At 49.3% G+C, this 25,653-nt stretch overlaps 1 protein-coding gene across 1 annotated transcript in view; it reads right to left on the bottom strand.

The window, feature by feature from the left end:
* Positions 1-25,653, bottom strand: part of COL27A1 (collagen type XXVII alpha 1 chain) — a 110,759-nt gene that overhangs the window by 23,973 nt on the left and 61,133 nt on the right. The window contains exons 24-37 of the mRNA XM_072352652.1: positions 25,586-25,630; positions 21,294-21,347; positions 19,214-19,267; positions 18,783-18,836; positions 16,673-16,726; positions 11,365-11,418; positions 10,964-11,008; positions 10,762-10,806; positions 10,519-10,572; positions 9,738-9,791; positions 7,964-8,017; positions 7,444-7,497; positions 7,037-7,090; positions 5,473-5,580 (exon numbers count right to left, since the gene is read on the bottom strand). Coding sequence (XP_072208753.1) covers positions 5,473-5,580; positions 7,037-7,090; positions 7,444-7,497; positions 7,964-8,017; positions 9,738-9,791; positions 10,519-10,572; positions 10,762-10,806; positions 10,964-11,008; positions 11,365-11,418; positions 16,673-16,726; positions 18,783-18,836; positions 19,214-19,267; positions 21,294-21,347; positions 25,586-25,630 — 783 coding nt within the window. The remainder of the gene's footprint in view (positions 1-5,472; positions 5,581-7,036; positions 7,091-7,443; positions 7,498-7,963; positions 8,018-9,737; positions 9,792-10,518; positions 10,573-10,761; positions 10,807-10,963; positions 11,009-11,364; positions 11,419-16,672; positions 16,727-18,782; positions 18,837-19,213; positions 19,268-21,293; positions 21,348-25,585; positions 25,631-25,653) is intronic.

Below are 25,653 nucleotides of genomic sequence, written 5' to 3'. Positions count from 1 at the left end.
AAGAGGAGGGGAATGAAATCCTCTCTCTTGCAATAAGGAGGGGAATCTTGGAGTAACTGCACAAAAAGCGCGTCTCCTTCGTCTGAGTCAGGAAAGAAACTGTGCCAAGTCAATGGGATTTATTTCAAATTCTGGCTCATTTCAACTCCTATTAACTCTAAATGAGGACCAGCTGGGAGCAGACTCCTTCCCAAGCTGCAGGGGCCATGCAGTGCCGACCAGTGAGCATCCAGGACCGATGGGATGCAGGGACAGCTATAGTATGCTCTGGGGGGACTCAAGGCATCATGTGGGCTCAGCCATAGCACCTAATTATAAGTATCCCAAACAGCAAAATCCAGCACCTACCTCCTCATCAAATGGGATGCTCAGACTTCTATAGAAGACGATGAACCTGCAGCCACTGGAGAAGCGGCAGTTACTAAAGCTAAGGAAGGACTGCAGATGAGGGCAGTGTTGCCTTGGGATTGCAGCACTGCTCCCAGAAGGAGATGTAGAACATGGGGAGAGCTCTGCACTGACCCTCGACCCTCTCTCCATCCCTATTCAGAGCAAAGGGCTTAAGCACGTTTGACTTCATTCCAGAGCTGCCCCATTCTCCTTTATCTTTGATGCAGCTCATCCAAGGACAACCCCATGTCTGCGAGTTTAAGGAGCTTCTTCCAGTAGGGGCTCCATAGACCTGAGCACAGAGCTCAGCTTATCCAGGTAACAACTCAGCACATTATCAGAAAAACCCCACAGCTTCCTGCATGGACAACTGAGGCTGAAGCCAGAAGTGACTCCAGGACCCAGTATTTTCAGAAAGCCGAGTGCCATGTCACTGCTGTGGTGTTGCCAGCTGTGGCTGAGCTCATGTGTTCACACTGAATGGCTGGACTCCGTGACAGCAGAGTGAGGCACTTTGTTGCAGAAAATCTTTGAATTGTGTTTTCAGTGGCTGGAAACAGAAAAGAACAAAGAGCAAAAAACCTCTCTGGGACAAATTCGGCTGTAAGCGCTGTTTGGATAGCTTTATACTAGAGGAGTATGTTGGATGAGAATGAGCTTCTGCCCAGCTCAGAAACCTGTCCATCTCAGCTGTGTCCCAGTGCAGTGTTTCTGGAGAGAAAATGCAAATTCAGAGCAGAAGGTCCATCCTGAGCATCACACCTTCCTTCTACTTCAGGATTTTAGCTTGTAGATGATGGGGAAACAAGAGGAGGAGCATGAGTAACCCAATGGGAGAGATATGGTCCTCAGGACACCACCCAGGGCTGTGCATCAGGAGTGACACAGCTGAGTCCACAGGGCTGCAGTCAAGAGCTATGCGTGTTCCCAGTGCTTCTCAGATGGAGACTGGCTTCGCCCTTTCCAAAGCACTTTGAGTTCCCTCAAAAAGCCTTTTCAGATCCCCACCCTGGTCCAGCTCTGTCACTCAACCTTCTGGAAGAGCAAACAAAAGGACTTTGACCATGTCACACCCAAGCAAAAGGATTTACCAGCCCTCGGAGTTCCACTGGTTTGCTGGTGCACATCTGCACCATACAGCACACACAGCCAGATCTGCTCTGATGTAATTGTTTATGGCCATCTTTACCACTGGAGCATCTGGCTTGAAGCTCTCTGAGTCCTGACGTGGCTTGAATGACACTGCAGATAGGATTTCAGGTTAAAAAGGAAGTGGAAAAAAGAAAAGAGCTCAGCTCCTAATTTTGCTGAACAATGAGGGATTTTCTTGTTTCAGAGCATGTTGCATTTCATTACCTACAGGCTCTCCAATTGCTTTCCTGGAACTGTAAAAACCTTGCTATCAGATGTCGGCCTTGTATGACAACCAGCACATTATGAAAACCACAGAGCACAGCCACGGAGCAGTTGGAAACCCACTGCCTGCCTCCTGCCAACTGGCCTGGGCCCTTCATGCAGCCAGCAGTGGGTCGGCCTGTACTGCTGGCTGCAACCTCTGCTTCCTTTCATCCCTTATCGTAAAGCACGCGATTGACAGGCAGTCAGATCCTTTGGAAATGCACACTGTTCTCCAGCAACGCTCAACATGCCCAACGTTGGTTGGGTATTTTGGACTGCATGGCACCGTTCCCCTTACACAGTTACCAGCTATGATGAATTAGCTTTTCATTTTGCTGAACTACACTGGTGCTTGCACTGCTGATGAGCACCCTGCTGGAGCTTGAAGAGCGGTTCCATCTTCCATACATCCCCATCCCGACTTGCTGACTCTGTTGGGGGCAGCAGCTCAGAAGGGATGCACATCTCTGATGTAAATTCTGAGCTCTCAGCTGGATCCTGCCCTCAGCTGTATGATAGTGCTTCAGATGCTCTGACTCCTCTCTCCATACCAGAGGGACAACGGGCAGAAGCAGGTCCTAGAGCTGAACAGAGCAGTGTGAACTTGGACAGAGTGACCAAAAGATAGAGGGATACTTGTGTGTCATGGCTCCAGCTGCCTCGAGCCCTGCCAGCCACAGCTGGGAGACTCATGGCCCATCTCCGTTTGTTTGCTGAAATCCACTGGCTTGGAAACGTGCACAAATTGTCCCTGGAGATTCAGCTGGGGCCTCCCTGCTGCTTTTGTTTGAGATTTAAGAACTGGATTGCAGATACGTTAACACTGGGGATGGCTGAGCCAACTTAAAGCTAACCATCTTTAAAAAATGTTTCCTGAGCACCCAGGGAAGCTTGGCTGTGCTTGGTCGGTGATGTACCAGCTTTGGCATGGCTTCCTGGGAAACACAACCTTGACCAGCAAAGCCAGACCCACAGGACCAATTGTTGGGTGAAAGCCTCTTTCTGCATGACCCAGTAGGACTGCACGGCCCAAAGCAAGTGCTGCCTCTTCCCATCCCTCTTGCTGCTCTGTTGCCAAGTGGTGTGAGAGTTCTTACGAGCTCAGCCAAGTCCTACCTGCTCTGGGGCCATGTGAGGAGCTGCCAGCATCAGGCCTTTTCCCCAGGCCAGTATGTGCAAAGCAGGCTGAAAACATACGGCCAGATCATTTCAGAGCACTCGGCTGCCTCATTTCCTACATGTGTCCAGAGCATACAATGCTGAAGAGCCTTTTTCCTTTAGACATAAGCAAGATCAAGATGAAGACTAAACATGCCCTTCGTGTTAAGGAAAATTCTTCAGGAAGTGGTTTAGCTGTATGGGTTTGCAGGGCGAGAGCCAAGCCAAGGTGCTGGAGAAGTTTGTCTATGGCTGCGTATGAGCAATACCTTCCTTGAGCCAATATGAACCACATTCAGCAGCAGAAGGTGAGCTGCGCACCCCCAGGTGCAGGTCAGTTGGTTGGCACAGTGATCCAGCTGGATCTTGGCATCTCTGCCACTAACAGTGCAGAAGCACTAACATCTCCGCTATCACCTTTGTAGATAAGCAGGGCATCTCATTAACACTGAAGCAGCTTCTTGCAAATCCTGGTTCAGAACTGGTCATTGTGCCACCTTGACATTTGCCCTTGTGTGAGCACGTTCAGACTTTTCTTTCTTTCTCTATCAGCATGGGGAACCCCTGTCCATGCCTGGATGGCAGTTGTGTGCCTTGAAGAGACTGGTTTGACTTTTCATCACAGCTTCCATTCCTCCCTTGGAAAGAAGTGGGCTGTAGTTATCACAGTCTGCATCTCTGATCCACGAGCTTGGCAGAAACCTAAAGAAGACCCCAGTAGCACTTTTACATTTGGTGGTGATGGATCAATAGTTGGACTTGATGATCTTAACGGTCTTTTCCAACCTTAATGATTCCCTGACTCTACGACTTCCTCCATGGGAAGCTGGGATGAAAAACTCCAAGGAAGAAAAAATAAAAGAGGAGGAGGAAAATTATTTGTACTTCTGTCAGAGGACTTCCATCTCTAGATTACCTCAGCGAGCACGGAACAGCAGCCTGTGCATTAGGTAATGGCCCGGCGCTTGGCAGCAGGCAGCGCTATCTGGAGCCCTGTGGTCTCTGAAAGTCTGCTCGAGTTCAGACATACGGATATACAAAGGAACATATTAAAATAGTAAATGGAAATATAGCACTTCGCAGTAAAAAAAAAAAAGAAAGGGAGTGATTATGAGTGGGAATCTTGGCTCTATGGGCTTTTTTTTTTTTCCCAATAAAACAGGACGGCATCATGTTCCCAGGGACATGCTGGCAAACAGTCTGCGAGAATAATCTACGTTTTATATGCTATAACTTAATATGACTTTTGCATGATCTTAACACTTTTATTGGTTCTTAACTGTGCACAACATAAACACATGGAGCAGCCAGAAGCTGTACCCACCCTGCTAAGGGATCCCTGCAGACTGTGGACGCATTTGGGGCAGGATTACAGCCTTGTTCTGCATATCTATGGAGTTTCCACCTTCTAGTCAAGTCAGTGCTCCAATCCCCATCTCATTGCCAAAGCAACACAAATTCAGCCCCCACGCTGCCTCCATTCCCCACACTTTTCTCCTTGCCTTGTTTTAGCCAGCCACAACATCACCAAAGGCACAAACCATGTGCTCCAGCACTGAGCATCCACCCCATGCTCAAGGGCACTGCAGGAATTATGGAAAACAAATCACTGATAGGCTCCCCATTTCAGGTAGAAGGATCTGACATTGCTGCAGAGCAGCCTGCTGGCACTGGGCAGCATAGCCCCACACCTGGTACCACCATCAAGCCCCTAAGCTGGATCCTGCCCTATCCCTCCAAGCAGAAATGAGTGAGGGCAAATCAGAAACAGGTGGGTGATCCACATCTCGACGACCAACCCTCCTCCTATTTGCAAGTGCTTTTTCTTTTTTTTTTGCAAACACAGTTTACTTTGTGCCAATTCTTGCATTGAGTCACATCTTGGACAACATCCTGCCCTAAGCAGTGTGTCCTGGTTCACTGCCTGCATCTCCCACTCAATCTGCCCCCACATGTTTTGCTGCAAGATGGCATGTCCTGTTACAGAGTATTAATATCAGTGGTAATGGCTATCCTTGCAATAATAAATAAAATGATGACTTAAGAAAAAGCATATTTTGCTCTTGCTCGGGTTCCAGTGCAATCCAGCTTTCCAGACACAACATTGCACGCTTTCATTTGTGCCATGATCGCAGAAGGCTCTCAGCCCTTTGGAGGGGCTGGTTTACCTTCTGCAACCCAGGGCTCACTGTATGCCCCATGTCTGAGCAGGGGGACACAAATGGGAGCCCATACTGCACACCTAGGCCATGCTCCAGCTATGAAGGTAAAAATCACCCTTCACACAAAAGCTTGAGACAAGAGCACAAAGCAACTCACTGCTGAGCCCTCTGGGGGATTACCCTTAGTTTGGAATCACACAGATGGCCTTATGGAGAGGTACGGGAGCTGTGCTGGGCTCATGTACCCACCCAGCTACCTGCAATACACACAGGCTACCTGTGCAGCTGGGAGGAGAGCACCAGCTGCTCCAGGGACCCCATGAACCAGCTGGCAGAGGTGAGCAGGATGCTTTCTCAGACTCACTCGGACACCTGTGATGCCGGGATATCCAGGAGGCCCTTCTTTTCCCTTCAGTCCTTCAGTGCCTTTTTCTCCTTTCTCTCCATCCAGGCCTTGCTCTCCTTTGTCTCCCTGTGGAAGAGAGGAGGTGGGAGTTTGCATACCCACACAACACATGGGTCACCATACACGGCTCTTGCGAGGAAAAAAACACACTCTATAATTAATATTTCAGGAGTCTGGGAGGAAAAGAGCCTGCAAGCAAAAGGATGAATGAGGATGAGTCATAATACACTTGACATTTAACAAAATGAGCAAAACCATGGTTTGTTTCTTAAATCTCTTGGCTGGAGGAGGAGGAACTCCCCTATTACATAGGGAAATGTGAACTTTGCTTCTCCTGCAGTGAGGTCTGAACCTCCCACGTGAATGAGACAGTGAAGGAGATCTGAAAGAGTCCCCTGCCTCACCCAGGAGCCCCATACTCCAGATGCTGAAAGACTGAATGAGTTTGATGGGTTTGTCTGGAGGGGCAGAAGGCTGGGATCAACACCATGAAGCTGTTACCTTGCCCTGAGAGGGTCTCATGTTTGGAGCAGTGGATTACGGCAAACTCTACTCCCCTGCTTTTACAGCTATGGCACATCTCTTGGAGATGACCAAAAATGCCAGTTCTGCATTGACAGAGGAATCAGCCTTGATGCCAGCATTGACAGCCAGCTGGCCCCTGTGGCTTTGTTATCCAATGTGCTAGAGCAGAGCCACGTCTCTTCTGGTCACACCAATATCTCCACAGCAAGCAGTGGCTCTTCTGCTGCTTAGAGACATGTTCAGGTTGGACTGATCATCTCCAGATGTCCTTTCCAGTCCATGTGGTTCTTAGAAACCTGGTGTGGTTCAAGAGCTCTCAGGGATGGCAAGAGAAGTCAGAGGACTTGACTGTCTTTAAGGGTGAATCTTTTGGTCCAACATTCAGAGATAAGCAGAAATGAAGACACATGGCAAACAGCTTAACCAGAACGAAGCAATAAAGTGCATTGTTGTGGGACCGGCTGCTTTTTCTTTCCATGGAACAAAACAGTTGGCCTGTTTGGAAAGGCTGGCTGTGCAAGGACAGAAATGGAGTGCTGTTCCAAAGGCAAGGTAGCAGCTCACAGCAGATAGATAAAGAGAGCAATGCAAGCTCTGAGCAAGCACCTGGGACTTTGCCAGGAGGAGGGGGCTCTGATTTCTTTCCTTGCAAACAATGCTCTGGTCAGCAGCATAGGGGGCACTGATGGACAGCTTTTTGACTTCCCCTGTCAGGCCCAGGAATTCCTAATTAGCTGGAAAGTTAATCTGTAAAAACTCAAACAAAACAGACAAAATTGTTGGAAACCAGATTTTAAAGAAGTTGACCTTTTTGGAGATCTGATCATAAGCCAAAAATGTGGGTAGAGGAGTGAAACACGAGGAGTCCATTATGTGTGTCCGCAGACAAAAATATCCCAACTTCTTACTTCTAAATAAATTAACCCAGCAAAGAAGTGAGGGGGTAAGGGAACACGGCACCAGAACACCCCCCCCTGCTGTAGAACCCAAAATTTACCTTGGCTCCATCTGGACCAGGTGGCCCACTGTCCCCTTCCAGCCCCATTTCTCCCTGCAAGACAGAAGTAAGCCACATAAAGCTGTGCCCAAAGATACTTTTCCCCCCATACTGTCATCAGATGACTCTCAATCTTAGCCCTGAGAAAGGACAAGAGCCACAGACAGCTTCAGGCTCTGCATTCATCCCTACTCCCTCCCACAGAGCAGCCAGTGCCTCCCTACCTGGTGGAGCACTGAGAGCTCAATTCAAGCCAATGGGCTCTGTAGGGAAGGCAGAGCGGGGCTGGGAGGGTTAAGGGATGCCTGGGAGAGGGGCTCTTTGCCCGCAGGCTGTGGGTGAGCAGGGACAAGAGCCTCTGGGGAGCTGATGAGATGGAGAAGTGCCACCAGAAGATGGGTACTCACTCTTTGACCAATGAGGCCTTGCTCTCCAGGAACTCCCATCTGGCCAGGATCACCCTAGAAAGAAGGCATCACAGATAAGGAGACAAGCTGCTTACTGATGGTGAGCATGGGGCACTGAATGCCTGTTTGGGCATTGAAGGGCAATGGTAGCTGGAGGGCTCTGGCAGGGGTAAATTAACCTCCCTGTGAGCTGCTCTGCACAGGGATCTTTGTCAAATAAAGAGATGTTTTCTATGTAGACAAGAAGGTGCGTTCGTGGCCCTGAAGCAGAGCACCCATAACCACTGGAGGAGCTCAGGCCCCACAGAGCTGAGGTTTGGGAACTGGTGGGACGTTGTCTGAGGGTATTTTTACACTTGAGACCTCGGCTCTTCTTGTTCCATGTTGGAAGCTGCCTGGATCTCTGGGTCTCAAGGACTTTCTGCTCCACTCAGACTTGGGATTTACAACAGAGCTGAAATTCACTGCCAAGCTCCTTCTCAAGTTCTGATAGGGAAACTGCACAAATGGCTTTTCTTACCTTCATGCCAGGTTCACCTGCAAGGCCAGGTTGTCCCATTGGGCCAGGTGGTCCCTGGGAAAACAACAAAAAAAACCAGACAGACAATGAAAAAAACCATTGTAACCAAGCAGAAAACAAGATCAAAGACATAATTCCTTTAGCAGAGACCTCCCGGGACAGCACAGCTCTGGTTGCAATGCAATCACCGCCCCAGAGCTGGCTCAGGGTATGCAGCATCAAAGAGGCACAGCCTGGCTCCTGCGAGGGCTCTGTGCATCTCCCACGCCCCCATTCTCCCCTGTAACTCCTTCCAGCCCTCTGCTTGCTAAGGCTGCTGATCCTGGCAGAGGGGCTGGCACCCCACAGACAGGCAAAAACTACGGGAAGGCAAGCAGATAGAAGGAAAGTGTTCTTCCTTGGTGACATAGCTTTGCAATAGTGGGGCCACTCAACACCTTTGCTACCAATGCCAACTGGGAGCTTTAATCTTTGTACATTTTCTACTACCCTGGGAAGAACCACAATCCATAAGACAAGCCCAAAGCCAGTCTTTAAATGATTCCAGGGGGTTATTTACTTAGGATATTTGCTTTCCAGACAGCACTCTCCCCTCTCTTTGCAATATGGAATAAAAGAGAAAAGAACACACAGTCAAAGGGAGCACTCGGCTGCCCAGGGAAGAGAGCCAGTTCCTGGCTTGCTGCAATGGATTCGGGCAGAGGAGGGAGCAGGGCGAGTTTTGGGTTTATTAACAAATGGTCAAGTCACGCAATGAGAAAATTCAGGTTCCAACGAAAGCAAAAATCCTGCTTTGGTTTCTCCAGAGGTGCCAATGCAGAGAAAGGCTCCTGGAACAGACACGGATTTGAATAAAGCTCTGTACTTTCTTGGTTGGCAGCATCCATAGTGGCTTGGTAGCAGCTTTCCAGCTCCCCAGTGTGGTTTACCACGCTCAGAGCCCGCTCCATCCAGTCTAGCAGCCATGAGAATGGAAAGTTTCATGACTCATACACTCTGCAGTAGGCTGTATTGAAAGGTACCTTTGCTGCTGTTTTCACAACCGAGTGAAACATCACGGCTGCTTTACAGCTTGGGATGTATGGAAAGGAGCTACTGAAGGGAACTGGTGCACTCAGACAAGATGCTGATATTTCATGGAGAATTGAATAGAACAGAGTCTGTAGATGAGCTAGAGTGAAGCTATAGGGGCATCTCCTGCAATCCATCAGGACACTGTTTGGCAGCTGCTGCTGCTTTGGTTATGGTGTGTTTGTGCCATTGCTTCATGGCAACAGCAACCCAAAAAGCACTGTCAGCAGCAAAGGCGTTTCTCAGAGCTCCTTTCACCGCCTGCAGAGACTTGAGAAGGGACTGCCTTGGCCATCCACAACTGTGCCTTGGCCATCCACAACTGTGCCTTGCCAGCAAAGGGACCAGTGAGCGGGACAGAAAATACCACTTCTCTGTTTGAGGGCTACAGTTTGTTCCTGGCTCTGCACTGTGGTATGGTGCCATGGTAGAGCCGTGCCTGGGACGTGCTTGTGAGAGCTCTGAAATGTTGCTCTTGTTGTGAATATGGAAGAGCCCAGCTGTACGTCTATGGCCTGAGATGAGAACAGTGTCTGAATTTCTGTCTCTCGCTGCTTGCTTTGGAAGTTGAAATTCAGACCTGAGGGAAAGTCCTTCCTTGTTCACATCCCTGGGTGTGGAAGGTTGCATCTCTGCCACCTGTGTCAGAAGGTGACTTTCTCTAGGTGAGGAGAAAAGGAATAAGAGCAAAGACCAGACCTACCTTATGGCCAATTTCTCCCAAAGGTCCGGGTGGTCCCCGTGGTCCTTGTGGACCCTGGAAAACAGAAACACAAGGCTCTTTTCATACAACTGTTTTTATTTCTGAAGGGCACCATTTCCTGTAAGGTAAAACACCGGCTCCCTCCCACATCACAGCAGAGCTATGGGCAGCAGGATGGAAAGACCACAGTGGGTGTACTGAGTCACCACAACAGTTCAGAAGGTCCTTCACCATCTCTCTCCCACCTGATACAACTGCATCTGGTACCTGGAAGTGTTTGGTATGCTTTTCTGTCTCTGTCCTGGTCAGTCCCATAGACAGAGATGGCAGGAAATAACCCTCATCCTGCTTCAATGGGCAGGGCCAGTACTGCTGGCCGTTCCCAAGTCCATCTCTTCATCTGACATCTCCCAGTGCCTCCTCCAAGGCTCTGGGCTCACTTCTGTCATTGCAGCCTCCCTCCTGGTCCCCATCCATCCCAACTCTCATTACATCTGACCTTGTCTCAGACCCAACCTTGCCTTTCTTTTCTCCACATCCTTCCAAAATCCAGCCCATTCCTACACTCTCCATGTTGATCCATGCCTCTTTTATGCTTTTCAGGGGTCTGACCTCATCTTTCCTCCTGCCTTGTAGGGCTCTAGCCAAGTCTTTCACATCTCTGACCTCATTGCAACTGGCAGAGACAGAGATATTGGGAGTGGGAAGGAGAAGGGACAAACAGGAAAAGCAATGAGGTGTTTGTGTGTGACAGATGAAGAGAGAGTCATAAGGCACTTGCCGGGTCGCCTGGTGCCCCTTTTGCTCCTGGAGGTCCAGAAGGCCCTTGGATACCCTAGGAAAAAGAAACACACCGACGTCAGCCCCAGAGCAATGCTCTGTGCCTCCTGGCAGTAACATGTATCTCAGAAGCTCCAACAAAGAGTTGGAGTGTGAGATGTCAAAGTCTTTCCTTTAGGACCAAAAACTCAAGAACTTGAGTGAAAATGAGTTTCTAAAAGGAAGCACTCTCATGGACACTTACTGGAAAGCCACGGGATCCTGTCTCCCCAGTCTCGCCTATCTTCCCCTGTGAACACACAGTGACAGATGTTAGCAGCTGGATCTGTGCTCAGACACCTGTGGTGCTTTGGCCAGGAGAAGCTGCAGGTCCCTGGGCACTGTGTGCACCCCAGGAGGGGTCTGACACCTTGCCGCACTGGGCAGGTGCTGGCTGCAGGACATACCTGCAGCCCATCTGGCCCCAGCTTGCCTGGCTCCCCTGGACGGCCCTGCAAAGCAAAAAGACAAACACACATTGACAGGAGCACAAACAGTATCGGTGATGCTCTTCTGCACCAGCCTACCTAGTTTTGTGTTTTTCTGCACCAGATCTCCCCTCCAGTTCCCTGCAGCTCTTGAAAGGCCAATTGCCCAGCACCCTGCCCTGAGGAGCACCCCAACCAGCAGGGAGTTTGGGCAATGAGCGACATGACCCAAGACTCTTTGAGAAAACACTGCTTTGGAGGAAGGTTTTGCTTTCGCTGCACAGAGGACTTGTTCCTGCTGGCTGGTGCTCACAGAACCATTGTGACCTTGGTCTGTCCACAACACAGCCCAGAGCAGCCTCAGCCAAGCTGGTGCTCACCTTGGCACCTCGTGATCCCGGCTCGCCTACCGGTCCATCAGGCCCTCTGGCACCCTGAAAAAAGGCAAGAGAGGAAAAATGAGGGTTTGTCTCACTAGGAAATACAGAATACAGCAGCATCCTATCTGTGGCACATGGAAGGCCATGAGAGAGGTTCTGGGGAAGCCAATCGTGTGGGGAGGCTGAGCAGAGCAGTCCAGGGCTCAAAAGATCCCTTCTGTGCTTTGTTCTGTCTCATTTCCAGCCATTTGCCAACACACAGCACCAGAACATTTTTCTTCCCTTTTAAACTTAATTACCAGCTGCAAACCAAAGCCAGAGGAGAAAGGCGTGTGAGGAACAGCCTTACTTTCAGGCAACACTTACACAATGATGGCTTTGCAGTGCACAGGCTCACAGTTCTAGCCTTATTGATATCAGATCTCTTCCTTCCTATAAACACTGCTTTTCCAGCTGCTCCTTGGCACATCACACTGCTTTGTGGTCACAACTGGGACAATAAGGCTACAAAACGGCGGGGTCTCCACCCTTAGAGGCTTTCAAGAACCATGGAGGTGAGGCACTGAGGGGCATGGTCAGTAGGCACGGTGGGGGTGGGTTGGACCTGAGATGCATGGGACACCCAAGGTGCTGGTGGAACCCACAAGAGCCCAGATGCCAAGGGATCCCGAGGAGCTCATGGTGCAGCTCAGGTGTGCTGCAGGAGGGGAAGGTGTTCTTCCAGAGGGCCTTGGCTGTGAGAGCCCTGGTCTTGCAAAGAGAACCCATGACTGAGTTTCAAGCTGCAGCAGAGCTGAATGCACAGCCATCCACACCGCTCGAACCCCAGAAACCCACACGTCACACTGATGGAGAATAAACAGAGCCGTGGTCAGGGAAAATAAAACGGTATAAAAAGGGAATACTGAGAGTCTGTATTAATGCACGTCATGTTCATAAGCAGGCTGTGATCTCAGCTGGGACTCTCAGGCGCTACTGCAATATAAATAATAAATAATAACACAGAGCGGTGCTAGAATGCAATGGTAAGAGGAATTCTGAGAGCGGGCCAACGCGGAAATAGAGAAAACAGGAGCCAATGTGCTTAATCGGGATGCGAGCCCAGTGCCAAAAGTAATAAGAGCATCAGGGAGCCAACGCATTAGAAAAGCAACTCCAGAATGACAGGCACAGGGAGAGACTCACAAAGAGCAGCAGTGTAACAGCAGAAGATGCGCAGGAAACTTGGCCAAATTGTTACAGCAGACAAACGCTGTCAATATAAAATCATGCAAAAACTTCCACTGGGCTTGGCAAAACCCCGTGCCGCCGAGCATGCCAGAGACAAACTAACCAAAAGCCTGCACTGCACGTCAGTAAAACACAGCTCTGCCTGGGCTAAGGGGTGGATGGGCAGAGGGACAGTGCCCCAGCACTGCGCTGCAGCCAGGGCTGTTTGCCATATCCACATTTCCTCCAGCAGAGCCCTGTCAGCAGCGTGGCAGGACCTGCCAGGGCAATCTCCCTTCGCAGCAGTCACCTGGCTAATCCCATCACAACACATCTCATCAGCGCCTGACCCGAAGGAGGAGAAAGTGACCCCGTGTTCGCAAATGCATGTGGCAAGCTTCATCTTCCCCGAGCCTCCTGGGCTCCGACCCAGGATGAAGGCTTCCCCTAATTCGCCCTGACAGGGAAGGCTGCATTCAGCCAATTAGTGAGATCTTCAAATCTCTCTTCTCCTGACAGCGCTGCTTAGAGAGGGGTGAGCAAAGTCCTGGCTGCTCTCCAGCCCATCCCGTGCCAACGCTGCGGTGCACGGCATGCTGCCTTCCCTGGGCACACCAGGGCACGGGCTCATCCCATCCTGAGAATGGAGTGGGAGATGCAGTGAGAATGGTTTTCTTGCTGGTGTCAGCATGTGAGGGCCGCGGTTAGTGGGCAAAGTGGTGATAGGCTGATGGTCGGACTTGGTCTCAGTGGTCTTTTCCAGCCTTAATGATTCTGTGACCTCCAGGAGCCTATGGAACAGCAAAGGAAGCTTTGCTTTGGTCCGTGTGAACGTTTGTATGGCAGTGCACAGCTGAGGGGAGGTCCTGCTGGGCCACGGCTACACACACAGTGTGAGCTCTGAGCAGCTTTACAAAGCAAACAGGAAAAAAAGCAGGGTTAGATGGAGACCTGTCTGCTCCTTTGGGCTGTGCAGAGAGATGTAGGTTCACAGATGAGGGAGATCCGAGAACCTGCTCACCTGCTGGCGTAGCTCAATGGCATTGCTATGTCCATCCCAAAGCAGCACATTCAAAGTCACAGGGATGTGCTGGGGCAGTGCCACCAGACCAGATGACACCTCTTATCCACCTACTGACATTTCACTACCATGGTCCAACCAAATGAAAGCAAGCAGACGCCCTGACTGAAGCTTGGAGACATCACCAGCCATAGATCCATAGCTCGCTCTCTCTCAAACATGCCTAATGCACTTCCAGCCAACTAGCAAGATCCCTGGGAGCAAATGAAAACACCTCTGCTGTTTCTCCATTGGAAAATTCTCAGCTGGGCCTGGAATAAGCAACTACTTCCAAGGTGTTTTACTTAACACCACAAATTCCTCGTGCTTATGAATTCCTGCAGTTTGTGATGCTGCAGTGGGGATGGCTGGCAGGGAGGCGGTGGTCCTCCACCAGGTGTACAAGCACTCAGCAGGAACTGCAGGACGTGGGGACAAGGTAGAGAAGAGAAATGATGCTTGGGACTTGGAAAGCCAGCATCCCATCCAGTGAGAGAACTCCACAGACATGGCTATTTTGGCCAGAAGAATGGAGAAGGGCCCCTTCACAGAAGGTTAAGCACATGTCCAAGAGCTACACCAAAGAGGGATGAAGGGAAGGAAGGCTGGACTTGAAGGTCCCAGTTCCTCATCCTTTGGGAATCAAAGAGGGGACGCCGTGTCTGTGGAAGACCTCTCAGTATTGGTTGGATGTGCAAAGCAAAGAGATGGGGAGGAACAATGCTATGTCATGACCGCAAAGAAAGTCACAATACTTTAAGGATATTCTTTTCCAAAGTTGTACTTCTATCCTGACAACTCAAAAGCTATCACAACAGAAATACAGACCCCAAAAAGGCTCCATTGTTCCTGACAATCAAAACCATATTTGCTATTTACGTTTTCTTCAAAAGTGAAATTGCTTTAATGAAGTCTCCACAAACAGAGCTCATGGAATCCACAAACATCTGGCGGAGGCTGCCTTCATGTTTCCACTCTGAATTGAATTACGTCCCTTCTGTAAACAGGGACAGGCAGAGGGTAATGTCTGAAATTACAATTGGGGATCGTTTCTCTGTCCTGAGAAAACCAAGAGCTGGAATAGCAGGACAAAGCAAGCAAACACAGCATACTGTGTGCCTGGAATATCTTCTGAGGGTACAAAGAGAAAGAAAACGTGAGAGACAGAGATACAAACCAGAAGTCCTCCACGCAGGAGATCTGCTGGTCCTTACACCACCAACCTTCCTGCATCATATTCACTGAAATCTGTAGCATCCAAATTCCTTTTCTCTGCTGGGGTTCTTACAAAGGATGCCCGTCTCGCATATTCCATAGGGATTGTATTACTGTGGTTCTGGAGAGGAAACACAGCCCATAGCCGCCAAGATGAACATCTCTGACATGTGGTACATCGCTCTGGGGATGGACATCACTGGCAGGAGTGCTGTGCTGCAGGACTGCTCCTGAGGGCTTGGCACCCCACCTCCGGATCCAGATACATCCAAACCCAGCTCTCTGCTGTGCCAGCTGACCTCCGTCATGGGAACTGGATCCAGTTTGGCTCTTGCTTTTATGACCGTGATAATAAATATCTCCTTCATCCCTCCTGCTGGTACAAGCGGAGCTGAAAATGGCCTGGTCAGGCATACCCTCCCTTTGGCTCAAGGACTTCAGGCCAAGAGAGATATAAGAAACTGAGGAGGATTGGACTTGATGAACGTTATGGGTCCCTTCCAGCTTGAGCTGTTCTACGATTGCATGACAGGAGTGAGCTTTGCACAAGCCAGGAGCCCAACACCGCAGTGATGCAGCTGTTGCCATGAGGACAGGCTCAGTGCTGGCAGCAGGGCACTCCTACCCCAGCACACATCAGAGCCTCTGGCAGACATACCCAGTGTGCTCCCACCTCTCCCAGAGCCCGCACAGCCAGCAGCCTGGGATTCATTCAGAAGGCATTTCCGTTCAGCTCCCTGCTGCACTTTTACCTTGAGAGATTTTCCATCGTCCACTCAACGCCTCCCACAGTGGAATGCCTCCACTTTCTCATCCATCTGCTCATGGAGAGCCCGGACAGCTCAATTGATTGCTGTGTAGCACACAGAAACCTGGCTCCCAGAGGCACTATAAGAGCAGGGACACAGGGAGCTTCCTCTGATGGGAGCAGTGGTGAAGATGTTCTGCCCAGCCATGAGCTCAAAGTTGAACCCCCATACACATCTGCTGGGCTTGGATGTCATCAGTGCCGTTCTAGCTGTGCTTCTAAAGCATAAAGATGTTCCAGAGCACATAACTGCGGCTATAGTGCTTTCTAGCTGGTCATTCCATTTCCTTTTGCCAGTCCCAGCTATTCAAATGGAGTATTAGCTCTGGTATATGGAAACATATACAGCTCTGGGACGTCCTGAATTCCCCAGGCAGGAGCTGCAGCAGAAGCAGAGTCTGGGGGCGAGCAAAATGTTTAGTTTACTTCAGCCTACGTCTTTGAAAAGGAAACATGGAAACAGATATCATAAGGTCCTTGGAGGGAGAAATGCAAAATATGTTGTTACTGGGGCCTTCAGCAGAATACATGCGTGCTTGTTATTAATACTTTGTAAAACAGCTGGATAAGGGGAAACAACCCACAGCAGAGATGCTCCTGCAATGAATGTCCCGTTGAGGAAGAAGAAAGACTGAGGAGCTCAGTGGGAAGCAGGCTGGAGGACACAGCCAGGAAAACAAGCAGCTTTGGCAGGTCTGGAGGTCATTCTGCTGTCGGCTGTCACCCAAATGGAGCAGGAAGAACTAGTGAGTTGATGCTGAGTGTTTGTGAAATATTCACCCAGTGTAACATGCACTCATAGCACTGTCAGCAGTGCTCGGCAGCACCGTGCCCCAGTGCCAGACTGGGGGGGCACTGCTCCTTCTAAGAAGAAATGTTCCCTTGTATCCTTATAACCTCTCACATCTCCATTGCCCTTCTGTGGACACACTCCAGGGTTTCAATGTCTTTCTTGCCCTTCTTGATTCCCCTTCCAAAGGCCAAAAGAGGCATTGCAGCCTGCATGGAGCACTTACCCGACGGCCCTTCACCCCTCTGATCCCTGGTGCACCGCGGGCTCCTGCCGGACCCTGCAGGGAGAGAGAACACAGTGAGGACATGGGAGGTGGGCAGGTGATACCCCATGTCCCCCCATCAGCCACAGAGTCCCTACCAGCAGGTGGGCTCCTGAACTCCTGCCAACCCACAGCCGCATCTTCTTGGCTGCAAACAGCCTTTTCCTGAACTCACTGATTGTGTCTCAGTTATCAAGACTTAAGGCCAAGCTTTCTGGCTGAGGTCTGTATGCTTGAGATGTCTGTGCAAATGGTACGACTTGAGCATCCAGTTAGTCGAGCATCCAGAATTCCCTCCACAACTATTAAAAGCAGCTGTTGCTCCGTGTCGGCACAAAACATCATCACAACCAGGACGTTATTCTTCACTCATCCAAATACAAAATCAGACACCTCATGTGAGGTATCCAAGTTGGCCTCTTTCAGCCAAGCTCTGATTTTATTCTTGAGCATTTGTTGCCCTGAATGCTGCACAGATATCCGTGCTGGCAGACAGATACTGCTTTCATTCAGACTATTGGTGTCCCTCTCACCCTTACAGAAAAGCTTCAGGTTTTCTTTGTTCTCTCTTGATTCATTGAGTACATATGGGAAATACAGAAGAAAATCTAAGAGCTTTCTCCAGTCACAGCGTGTATCAGATTCAGATATGAGGGATGTGTCCAATTAATAGGACTTATGTCTATATTATATACTTATGTCTATATTACAACTTTAAAAACCTATATTTGCATTCGGTGCCTTTCTGCTGTCAGAAAAGAAAACCTCAGAATGACACACTCATATTCTCTCAAAAATTCCACTTCAAGTTTGCTATTTATATGTTAATAGTCTCTGCCAACCTTCAACCCTGAGAGCCCCACCATGGACCAGAACAGAGCTGGGCTGTCATCTCCCAACTGCCTCTACGACTGCCGCTCATAAAGATCTTACTTTTGGAGCTGAGTTATCCTGCATGGCATGCACGTCCAGAACACAAACACTGAGCTGTTCACACTCAAAATGGAAAGGTTGGTTTATGGCAACTTTACTTCTAATCTCAGTAAATCTCCCTTTGGCTGGGGAGGTCAGTAGTGAGTGGCAAGGCAAGCAGTAGATGTGTTAGATGCCTGCTTTATAGAGGTTTTTATGATAAACACATGATGCAAATGAAATTCTTTGTTGGTATTTGGAATATCCTACTGAAAGTCTCAGGCTGTCCCAAGTAGCTTATTAAAAGATTAATTGGGATGGCAAAACGTGGAGAGCAGCAATTAGATACCATGCTGGGAACGTGAAATAAGCATTATAGAAAATGAGTAACCTTTAGTTACCTTTGTGCATATACATCATCTTCAAAGCCACAAACTAACACAGAAAGTGTATCATGGCGGTGAGCAGGAAGGGGGAAAAGGAATTCAGAGCTGAAATCAAGGGCAGAGTCTCCTACCACTAACAACACCTTTCCTTCCCATTCACCCTCAGCTGAATTAATCAGGCTCACTGGATAGCTTCCCCCTGAGGAGCATAACAGCTGAGGACAAATAACAACATGCCACAGGTCTGGCTTCAGAAGCGAATAATGAAGGGTTGTTTGGTGGAGAAACAGGAAGAAACAGCTGCAGTTAATAAGAGCAGGGATTTAATATTAGCGGATTATTTGATTTGCTGGCTTTGCTGGGAAGTTTGACTTATTGAATTATGACTTTTTAAAACGCAGCCCTTGGAGGAAACATTTTGCTTGGATGAACCTGCTGGTCGTTTGCCTGCAGGAGAACAGGGCACTGAAGGAAGTGGAAGGGCCACTGCTGCTGGTGGGCACTGAGCATCCCCACACTCCTGCACTGGGCAGAGTTGCCATGAGGCTGAAGACCAAACCTTTGGCACTCCTCACTCCACTCCTGTCATCTTCCTCCTGATTCACCACAATGTGGGGATTCACAGATTCACATGCTGAGCAAAATCGGTTCATAAACCGTCCTTCAAATTCGAATCAGCTGAGACACAGTTGTTTGACTCAACACGTGAACACCCAGGATATGGATGCTGACTGCTGGTACGCACTGTTACAGGGATGGCAAACTTTACTTACTGCTGGTCCAGGGATTCCAGGAAAACCCGCTGCTCCTGGTATCCCAGGGTGCCCCTGCAAGGGAAGGAAGAACATCTGGTGTGAGTCCCTGCAATCTGCCCAGCCCTTTCTACCTCCAAGTGAGAGGTACACTGTACAGAAGCCAGGTAGTCCTTCAGGTGCCACAGCCCGAGCTTCCTAGTTGTCTCTATTTGATACAACAGGTGCTTAGCAGTGGAACAAGCACAGAAATCCAATGTTTCTTTGCAGGGGAGGCTAAGGCCGGGGAAGGGTGATACCTCAATAAACAACCAAATGGCATCCCCATCCTACAGAGACAGGAAGGATTTCAGCTATTCTCATGCAAACCCAAAGACCAGGATCCTTCATCCTTCCCCAGGACAGAGAGAGGAGCAGCAGTGAGAGCGAGAGAATGCAGACTTACTCCTTACCATCGACCCCTTGACTCCAGGAGGGCCTGGGGGTCCCACTGAGCCACGGTCACCCTGAGAGAGACAAAGGTTTGGGAGGCAAAGTGAGGAACTGTGATCTACAGGTAATGATCTACAGCAATGAAATGACCAACAGATCCCCACACTGCAGTCTGTGCTACCAGATTTCTAGCAGAAAGGCTTCTGGCACAGAACATAAGTCATCCTTTTTCAGCTATCCACCTCATCAGAGTAGATAATGGATAACAAGTGTGAGCTGACCTTCTGTATCCCAAGAGAGGTGTCTTCAAACATTTGGCACTGAAATAAATAACATACCCATCCCCACCTGCAGAACGTGTCACCTCTCCAAGCACACCCTTGGCCAAGGATAGGGAAGGCTATGATGCTCACAGGCAGAAGGCTCCGTGAGCATCATCACTGACCATTGGTGTGTGGCTCCGGCCATGGGATCTCAACTGCTTCTTTTCTGGGGACAGCAGCAATTCCCACCACTGCCCCCGCAGCCCTGGCAATGCACAGGGAATTAGGTGTGTAATACTTGTGTGCTCAGGGGGGATGAGGAAGGAGGAGTCAGCAAATGCTGCCAAGTAGTTTACGCCCAAATTCTGACCTACCTTCCAGCAGTTATACTGTAAGGGGAAACATTTTCTGGGCTCTAAGCATCTTATTAAACACAAGCTCCAGAGTGTGTGTTGTCACTAGTTGGCCCTTGTAAACCAACGTACTTTTTTTTTTTCCCTGTGAATGTATGGATTTTATTAAGTACGTATTAACTGCATTGTTCTCTTTGATAATCTTTGGATCCTACTGGCTTCAGCCTTAAGTTTTGCAGCTCTCAGGGTAGAGATTGCTGACTCAGCTCTGTCTAACGAAAGCACATTTCCCACTTCATTTAGCTCGCAGCAACATAGTAAGCTGCAGGACGCTATGCCAACTGGAGGCCTGGTTGAGGTTTTGATTTGATGATAGCTATTTTTGTCATCCCGAAGTTTGTGTTGGTAGAGAAGGAGAAGTCTGATAGGAATCGCAGCTGTGCTGAGGATCTCCTAGGGCAGACTTTCAAAGGGTTTGCCTTGACACCAATGTAACACGGCCATGTACAGAGTCAATCTGCAGCAGGAGGGATAGCTCACGTGGTCATTGGCATTGGAGTCAGTAGGGCCAGATGGGAATTTACTTCCCACATCTCCTGCACGGCAGACTCCTCATTCCTCACTTAATTCAGAGCAGCAGATATAGCTCTCAGTCACTGACAGACAGCGACTCAGACGCTCCACAGCTTTACTCCTGTTTTCCTTCTGTAAAACACAGCTCGCACCACATCCTCCCTTTTACTCCTTGAGTGCTTTGACAGTTTGGACTGAGCCTGATTCTGCTACTGCCCTGACACAGTAGTGAGAGCACAGGGCTCCCATGGCTGCTGCAGGCAGCAGTGAAATGCACCTACAGCAAACACAACGTAATGTCACAGAGCTTGGAGGGATAAAAGAGAGGGAGAGCTGAGGTGTGGAATGCATCATTTTGCACCCTAATGGAAATAAAAAGTATTAATGGGCATTTACTTCTTTCTTATAGAAAATAAAGTCTTTTTTCCTCCTGGAAGAAGCAGGTATCAGTACTGCACAGCAGAGGGCACCAGCCCTTAGCAGCGTGCCCAACACAACCACTGGGCAGGCAGACAGCAAGGGGCTGGTTAAATGAAAAGGGGGGGGAGGGTTTGGAGCAGCCTTTGCTTGGGCATGTGCCTGCACTCTCATTCTGCCTCTGAGAATTTGGTGAGCCCCTCTGTTGGGCACAGGCTCAGCCCTGGTTCTGACTGTCAGACACAACATTTCTGGCAGATTATGAGTGAATACAAATTAAAAGAATTGGTGTTTTCAAAGGATATTTGACAGCCTCTCCTTAGAGGGTAAATGCACGCTAATGTGCCTGGCCCAAGACTAGCTCAGACACCCTGGACATGCTGCATTCCCAGCTGGGTGTTGCACAGACAATTAAGTCTCTGCAATCCTCCCCCATCCCAGTCTCCCTCATCCTTCAATAGTCAGAGCAACTGATTCACTGCCAGCAATCTTACCTTTTCTCCCACTATTCCAGGCTCCCCTACTGGACCAATGAATCCCATTAGACCCTGAGGAATAAGAAAAGCACAATTAATTCTCAGTTCTACTTGCTGGAAAGTAAACAGTTTCTTTGCTCTGCCTTGGTGATTGAGGCAGTCCAGCATCCCCTGTAGGCTGCTCAGTGATTCCCACTGGCTACCAAAGCAGACAGGGAGCTTCCAGCCATAGCAGCATTGAACTCCACAGCTGGTTTTGCTTTGGACCAGCTGGAACGGCAGCACTGGGGTCTACGAGAGCCACAGCACACACTATAGGGGATGAGTTAAGCACATTTCCTAGAGGCCGAGCTCGTAGTGTGGCTTTGTTTTGCAAGCATTACCCTAAATGTCAGCACAGCCTCCCCAGGAGCACCAATAGCGGGAGCTCCTGGGTTGCACACACTGGGAGTCACCATTATTTTCACTGCTGCACAGGCTAGATTTCCTCTGGGTTAATTGGACTTTTGTGCAAACTCATTTTGCCTTGGATAGTGTCACGTTATTGGGATGTTGACAGGAAATAAAGGTCTGAGGGGTCAGCAGGGCAGCAGATCTGTCCCACTACTCACAAACCACCATGGGAAAATAACCCCCAAAATAGGCTAATCAGGATTAGTCAGCATTTAACTGCATTTGGGATAATGAGAAAAACACAGACCTGCTGATAAATAGGGAGATGGAAACATGCCACTTCAAGCTAAGGTTCTGGAGCATTGATGTACAGCATCCTTCCTACCAACTTAATGGGTTTCTGCTGAGCAAGGCATGGACAGAATGCATTCTCCATTGGTATTGCCTGGATGAGAACTCCAAATGCCAAGAGACTTCATGCATTAATGTTCTTCCTATGGTACAATTCAATGCCATCCTTCGAGCATCACTGCATACGGGACAGTGCAGGCCCAATGCAGAAACCACTGGGACAGCAGGCAAATGCTCAGCATCTGCATAAGCAAGGTTACCACTGGGTGGCATTGCTGAAGGCTGCTGAATCAATTACCCATCCAATTAGGCACAAGTGCACATACTTAGACGATAACTGCTGCATGTCACTGAATATTTAGATAGAAGGACCAGAAGAGTCACCGGTGGCCAACATTAAACCAAAGCAAATGTGAACAGTGGATGTTACACCAAAATGGCTGCAGCATAATGTATTTTCCCAGGTTCCTGGGGCTGGAAAAGAAGCTGTGCACAACACACGGCTCCAGGCAGTGCCGTGTAACGGTGCACGTGAAGTCCCAGCAGCGGTGGCTGCGCAGCACACCAGGCAAGAATGTAAAACATTTCTATGAGATGGAAGGTTCAGCATATTGCTGTGATTCCGGCTGCGTGCCCCAGCCAAGGGCACGGCAGAAAAGGGATGGAGATTGTTAAAACATTGCTTGGGGCTTTGGGGGATGGAAAAAGGGAAACTGGTGGGCTGCAATTCCTGACTCCTGTCTGGTTTTCCCCATTTATTCTCCAACGCTGCCATAATTAAACAACTCCCCCCCCCCCCTCCCCTTGCTCTCATCAACAGAGAGCAAGTCGGCACTGAAGCCCTGCATAAATCATTGCCTATGTGAGAGAAAGGATGGAACGGCAGCGCAGCGTGAGCGGGGTCTCCCGGGGACGGCACCGCCAGTCGCTCCCAGCAGGATCCGATCCTGGCCTTTCTGTTTTACTGGTTCGCCAGAACTCAAAACAAAACAAAGCAGGGACAAAGGGCGGGAGGGAGTAAATGTACAATCCTCCCATTCAGATGAAAGAAAGGGAAAGTAAAACAGTAAATATTGCATTTAAGGGAGGACGCTCTGACCCGCATAGAGAAGCCATGCGGTTTAACCCTCTGCGCACTGGAGCTCAGCCATAATGCGGGGCTGCACTGTGCTCCACTCTGGGATGTGGGTGAAAGGAACACGTGCCCTTGAGCACCAATGAATCCCTGAATGGGGATTGGAAAGATGCTGGAGGGAAAGGCGAACGCATTGGGAAGGCACTATGCAATTCTCTGCCCTGTGATCCATCCACCCCTACCTCCACGTGTCAGATCCCACCTGCAGAACTGATGCACCTCCCCTCCTTTGTGTGAGCACTGCAAAGAAAATCCGTTGCATAGAGAAGTGATGGTGCTGATTTCCTTTGACAAATTACTTCGGAGTAATACTGGCTATCTGGGCAATATGCTGCCTCCAAGGAAGACATTCCCCATGGGACTGCTGTTGACTGCTCTTCTCAGAGGGGATGTGGCCATAACATTGCCATGTGAGCTTCTGCTATAAGAGGAAGGACTCCAAAAGCTGTTCTGCCATGACAAAACCTCATTCCCATGAAGGAGGTGGGTCATCCTTAGTCTTTTTCAGCTGGCAAAGATCACCACTGATATTTTCAGCCTCTAGTGCAGAGCTGGTGAGTTCATGGGCTGGTGGTACCTCTCCTCAGTGTGCCATCTCAAGTGAGATCAACCTGCTCAGTGTTCCAAGCTCTGGAAGGGCAGGCTGGTGGCTCTTCATCATATTATTGTCTCCATATGCTGACAAGGAAGGGTTAAATCATACATTTTCAGGGTGCAGGAGAACTCAGCAGCTGGAGTGCCTCCAGCATCTGAAGGCAGCAAGCATCTTATGAATGCGATTCCCAGGTCAGCGTCCTTGCAATGGAAAAACAACGTACCAGAGAGTGTCCCGTGACTTAAACACTCCTCTTCTTAAACAGAGCTTAACTGCCACTGGAAGCCTTACAGAAATTCCTATGTTTGCCTAAACAGGTGTCCATGTGAAGAGAGCTCCAGTGGGATGGATGGCAGATCTTTCTTCATGCTGCCCTGCTGAGCTTTTCCAGCCAGATGGGACTGCAGGGAGGTCTGCACGGCAAGTCTGGAGCATCTGAGTACCAAGATCTCCAAGGAGAAAACAGGGATAAACTGAAGGTTTCAACACCAAGTGACCTTGTAAGCTCAACCCTCGGAGCTCTGCAAATACCAGCCCTGCCTCACCACCAAACACTGGTGCTCAGGTGGAGGAAGGAATGAGAAGGCAACACTCCAGCGTTGTCCAGCAAAGGTGTGATGGGAAGGGAAGTTATTTCTCACTAATCTGGCATGACATTTTTGTTCTAATGACTTAACTGGTATGGAAATGGAAATTCTTTCTGGGTGATATTTCTAGACAGAGACTAATTGACTAAGAATAAAAGAGGCAGCTTTCATACCACCATGCTGGTCTCGGTGTCAGCGGAGGCCAGCTGTGTTTTCTTTTCAGTGAACAGTGCCTACAGTTTTCATCCAAGGTCAGTCCTGAGGGACATTAAAGCATAACAATCCCAACGATGGCTTGTCTTTCAACATCTTGTTCAAGTTCTTAAGGCACTTCTAAACACTCATTTTTAACTGTGATAAAATAGGTGCCTCCAGTTGGGCTCCAACTTCAGGTGTGAGGAGCATCTTTATTTTTCCAGTTGTTGCTCTTCAGGAGTTAATTATTAACCAGAACATAGAAGTGCTGATAACTTCCAGACAGGAACAATCATCCTTGACTTCTACTGAAGCTTTGGTACTGAAAAGTATAGAATCCATTGTGGCACCACCATCCTTGCCAGGGCCAGCTGCTGCCTCCAGCACGGTGTGGTCATATAGGAATGCAGAGAACACGTCGGAGGTTCCGTGGCTGCAATTTCAGGGATGGTGGTGGACAACTTGGTAGGTTTCAATCACAGAGACATGGGGATGATTGTTTCTTTTTCCTTGATGCCTGTGGTTACCCTGAAACCTACAGGGATGATGAATGTCCCCTGGTAACCCAGCAGAATGTTCTCTCTTGCGGTACAATGAAATGCAGCTCAGTGTCTCTCTTACCCAGTGCTGCCTCCTCCGAAAGCAGTACAGCACCTCACGGCAGAGATGCTTCAAACCTATATAAGCAAAGCTGGGAATTTCCCTTTTGGGAACAAGAGGAATAGGCAGAAATCTGTAATCTATTCAGTTTCCATGCCTTCATCTTTAGAAGCGCAGCCATTTCTATGTGCTATACTGAACCGTGACTTTATCAGACTGCATATGGGAAAACATCCAGTTTATCATAGACCCCATGGCCACTGTCAGTGCTGTTCACCAGGAGCTTCAGCCTCACTACACAACATGTTTCCTGCAGCACAACTGGAGCACCAGGAGCACAGCCAGGTTGAGGTAGCCAGAAACCCCCAGCTTCTGTCCTCTGCCTGCTCCCTTATCATCCAGGACATTCTGAACACGGGAGATCATCCAACAGACATGAAAACAAGCACTTTACCTGCTCACCAACTTTCCCCGGCCGGCCGTTGTTTCCTGGCTCACCCTGTGTCACAAGGAGAGAGGAGG

Source organism: Excalfactoria chinensis, chromosome 18 (assembly GCF_039878825.1).
Source record: "Excalfactoria chinensis isolate bCotChi1 chromosome 18, bCotChi1.hap2, whole genome shotgun sequence".
Lineage (NCBI taxonomy): Eukaryota > Metazoa > Chordata > Aves > Galliformes > Phasianidae > Excalfactoria > Excalfactoria chinensis.
This window is presented reverse-complemented; position numbering and strand designations above follow the sequence as displayed.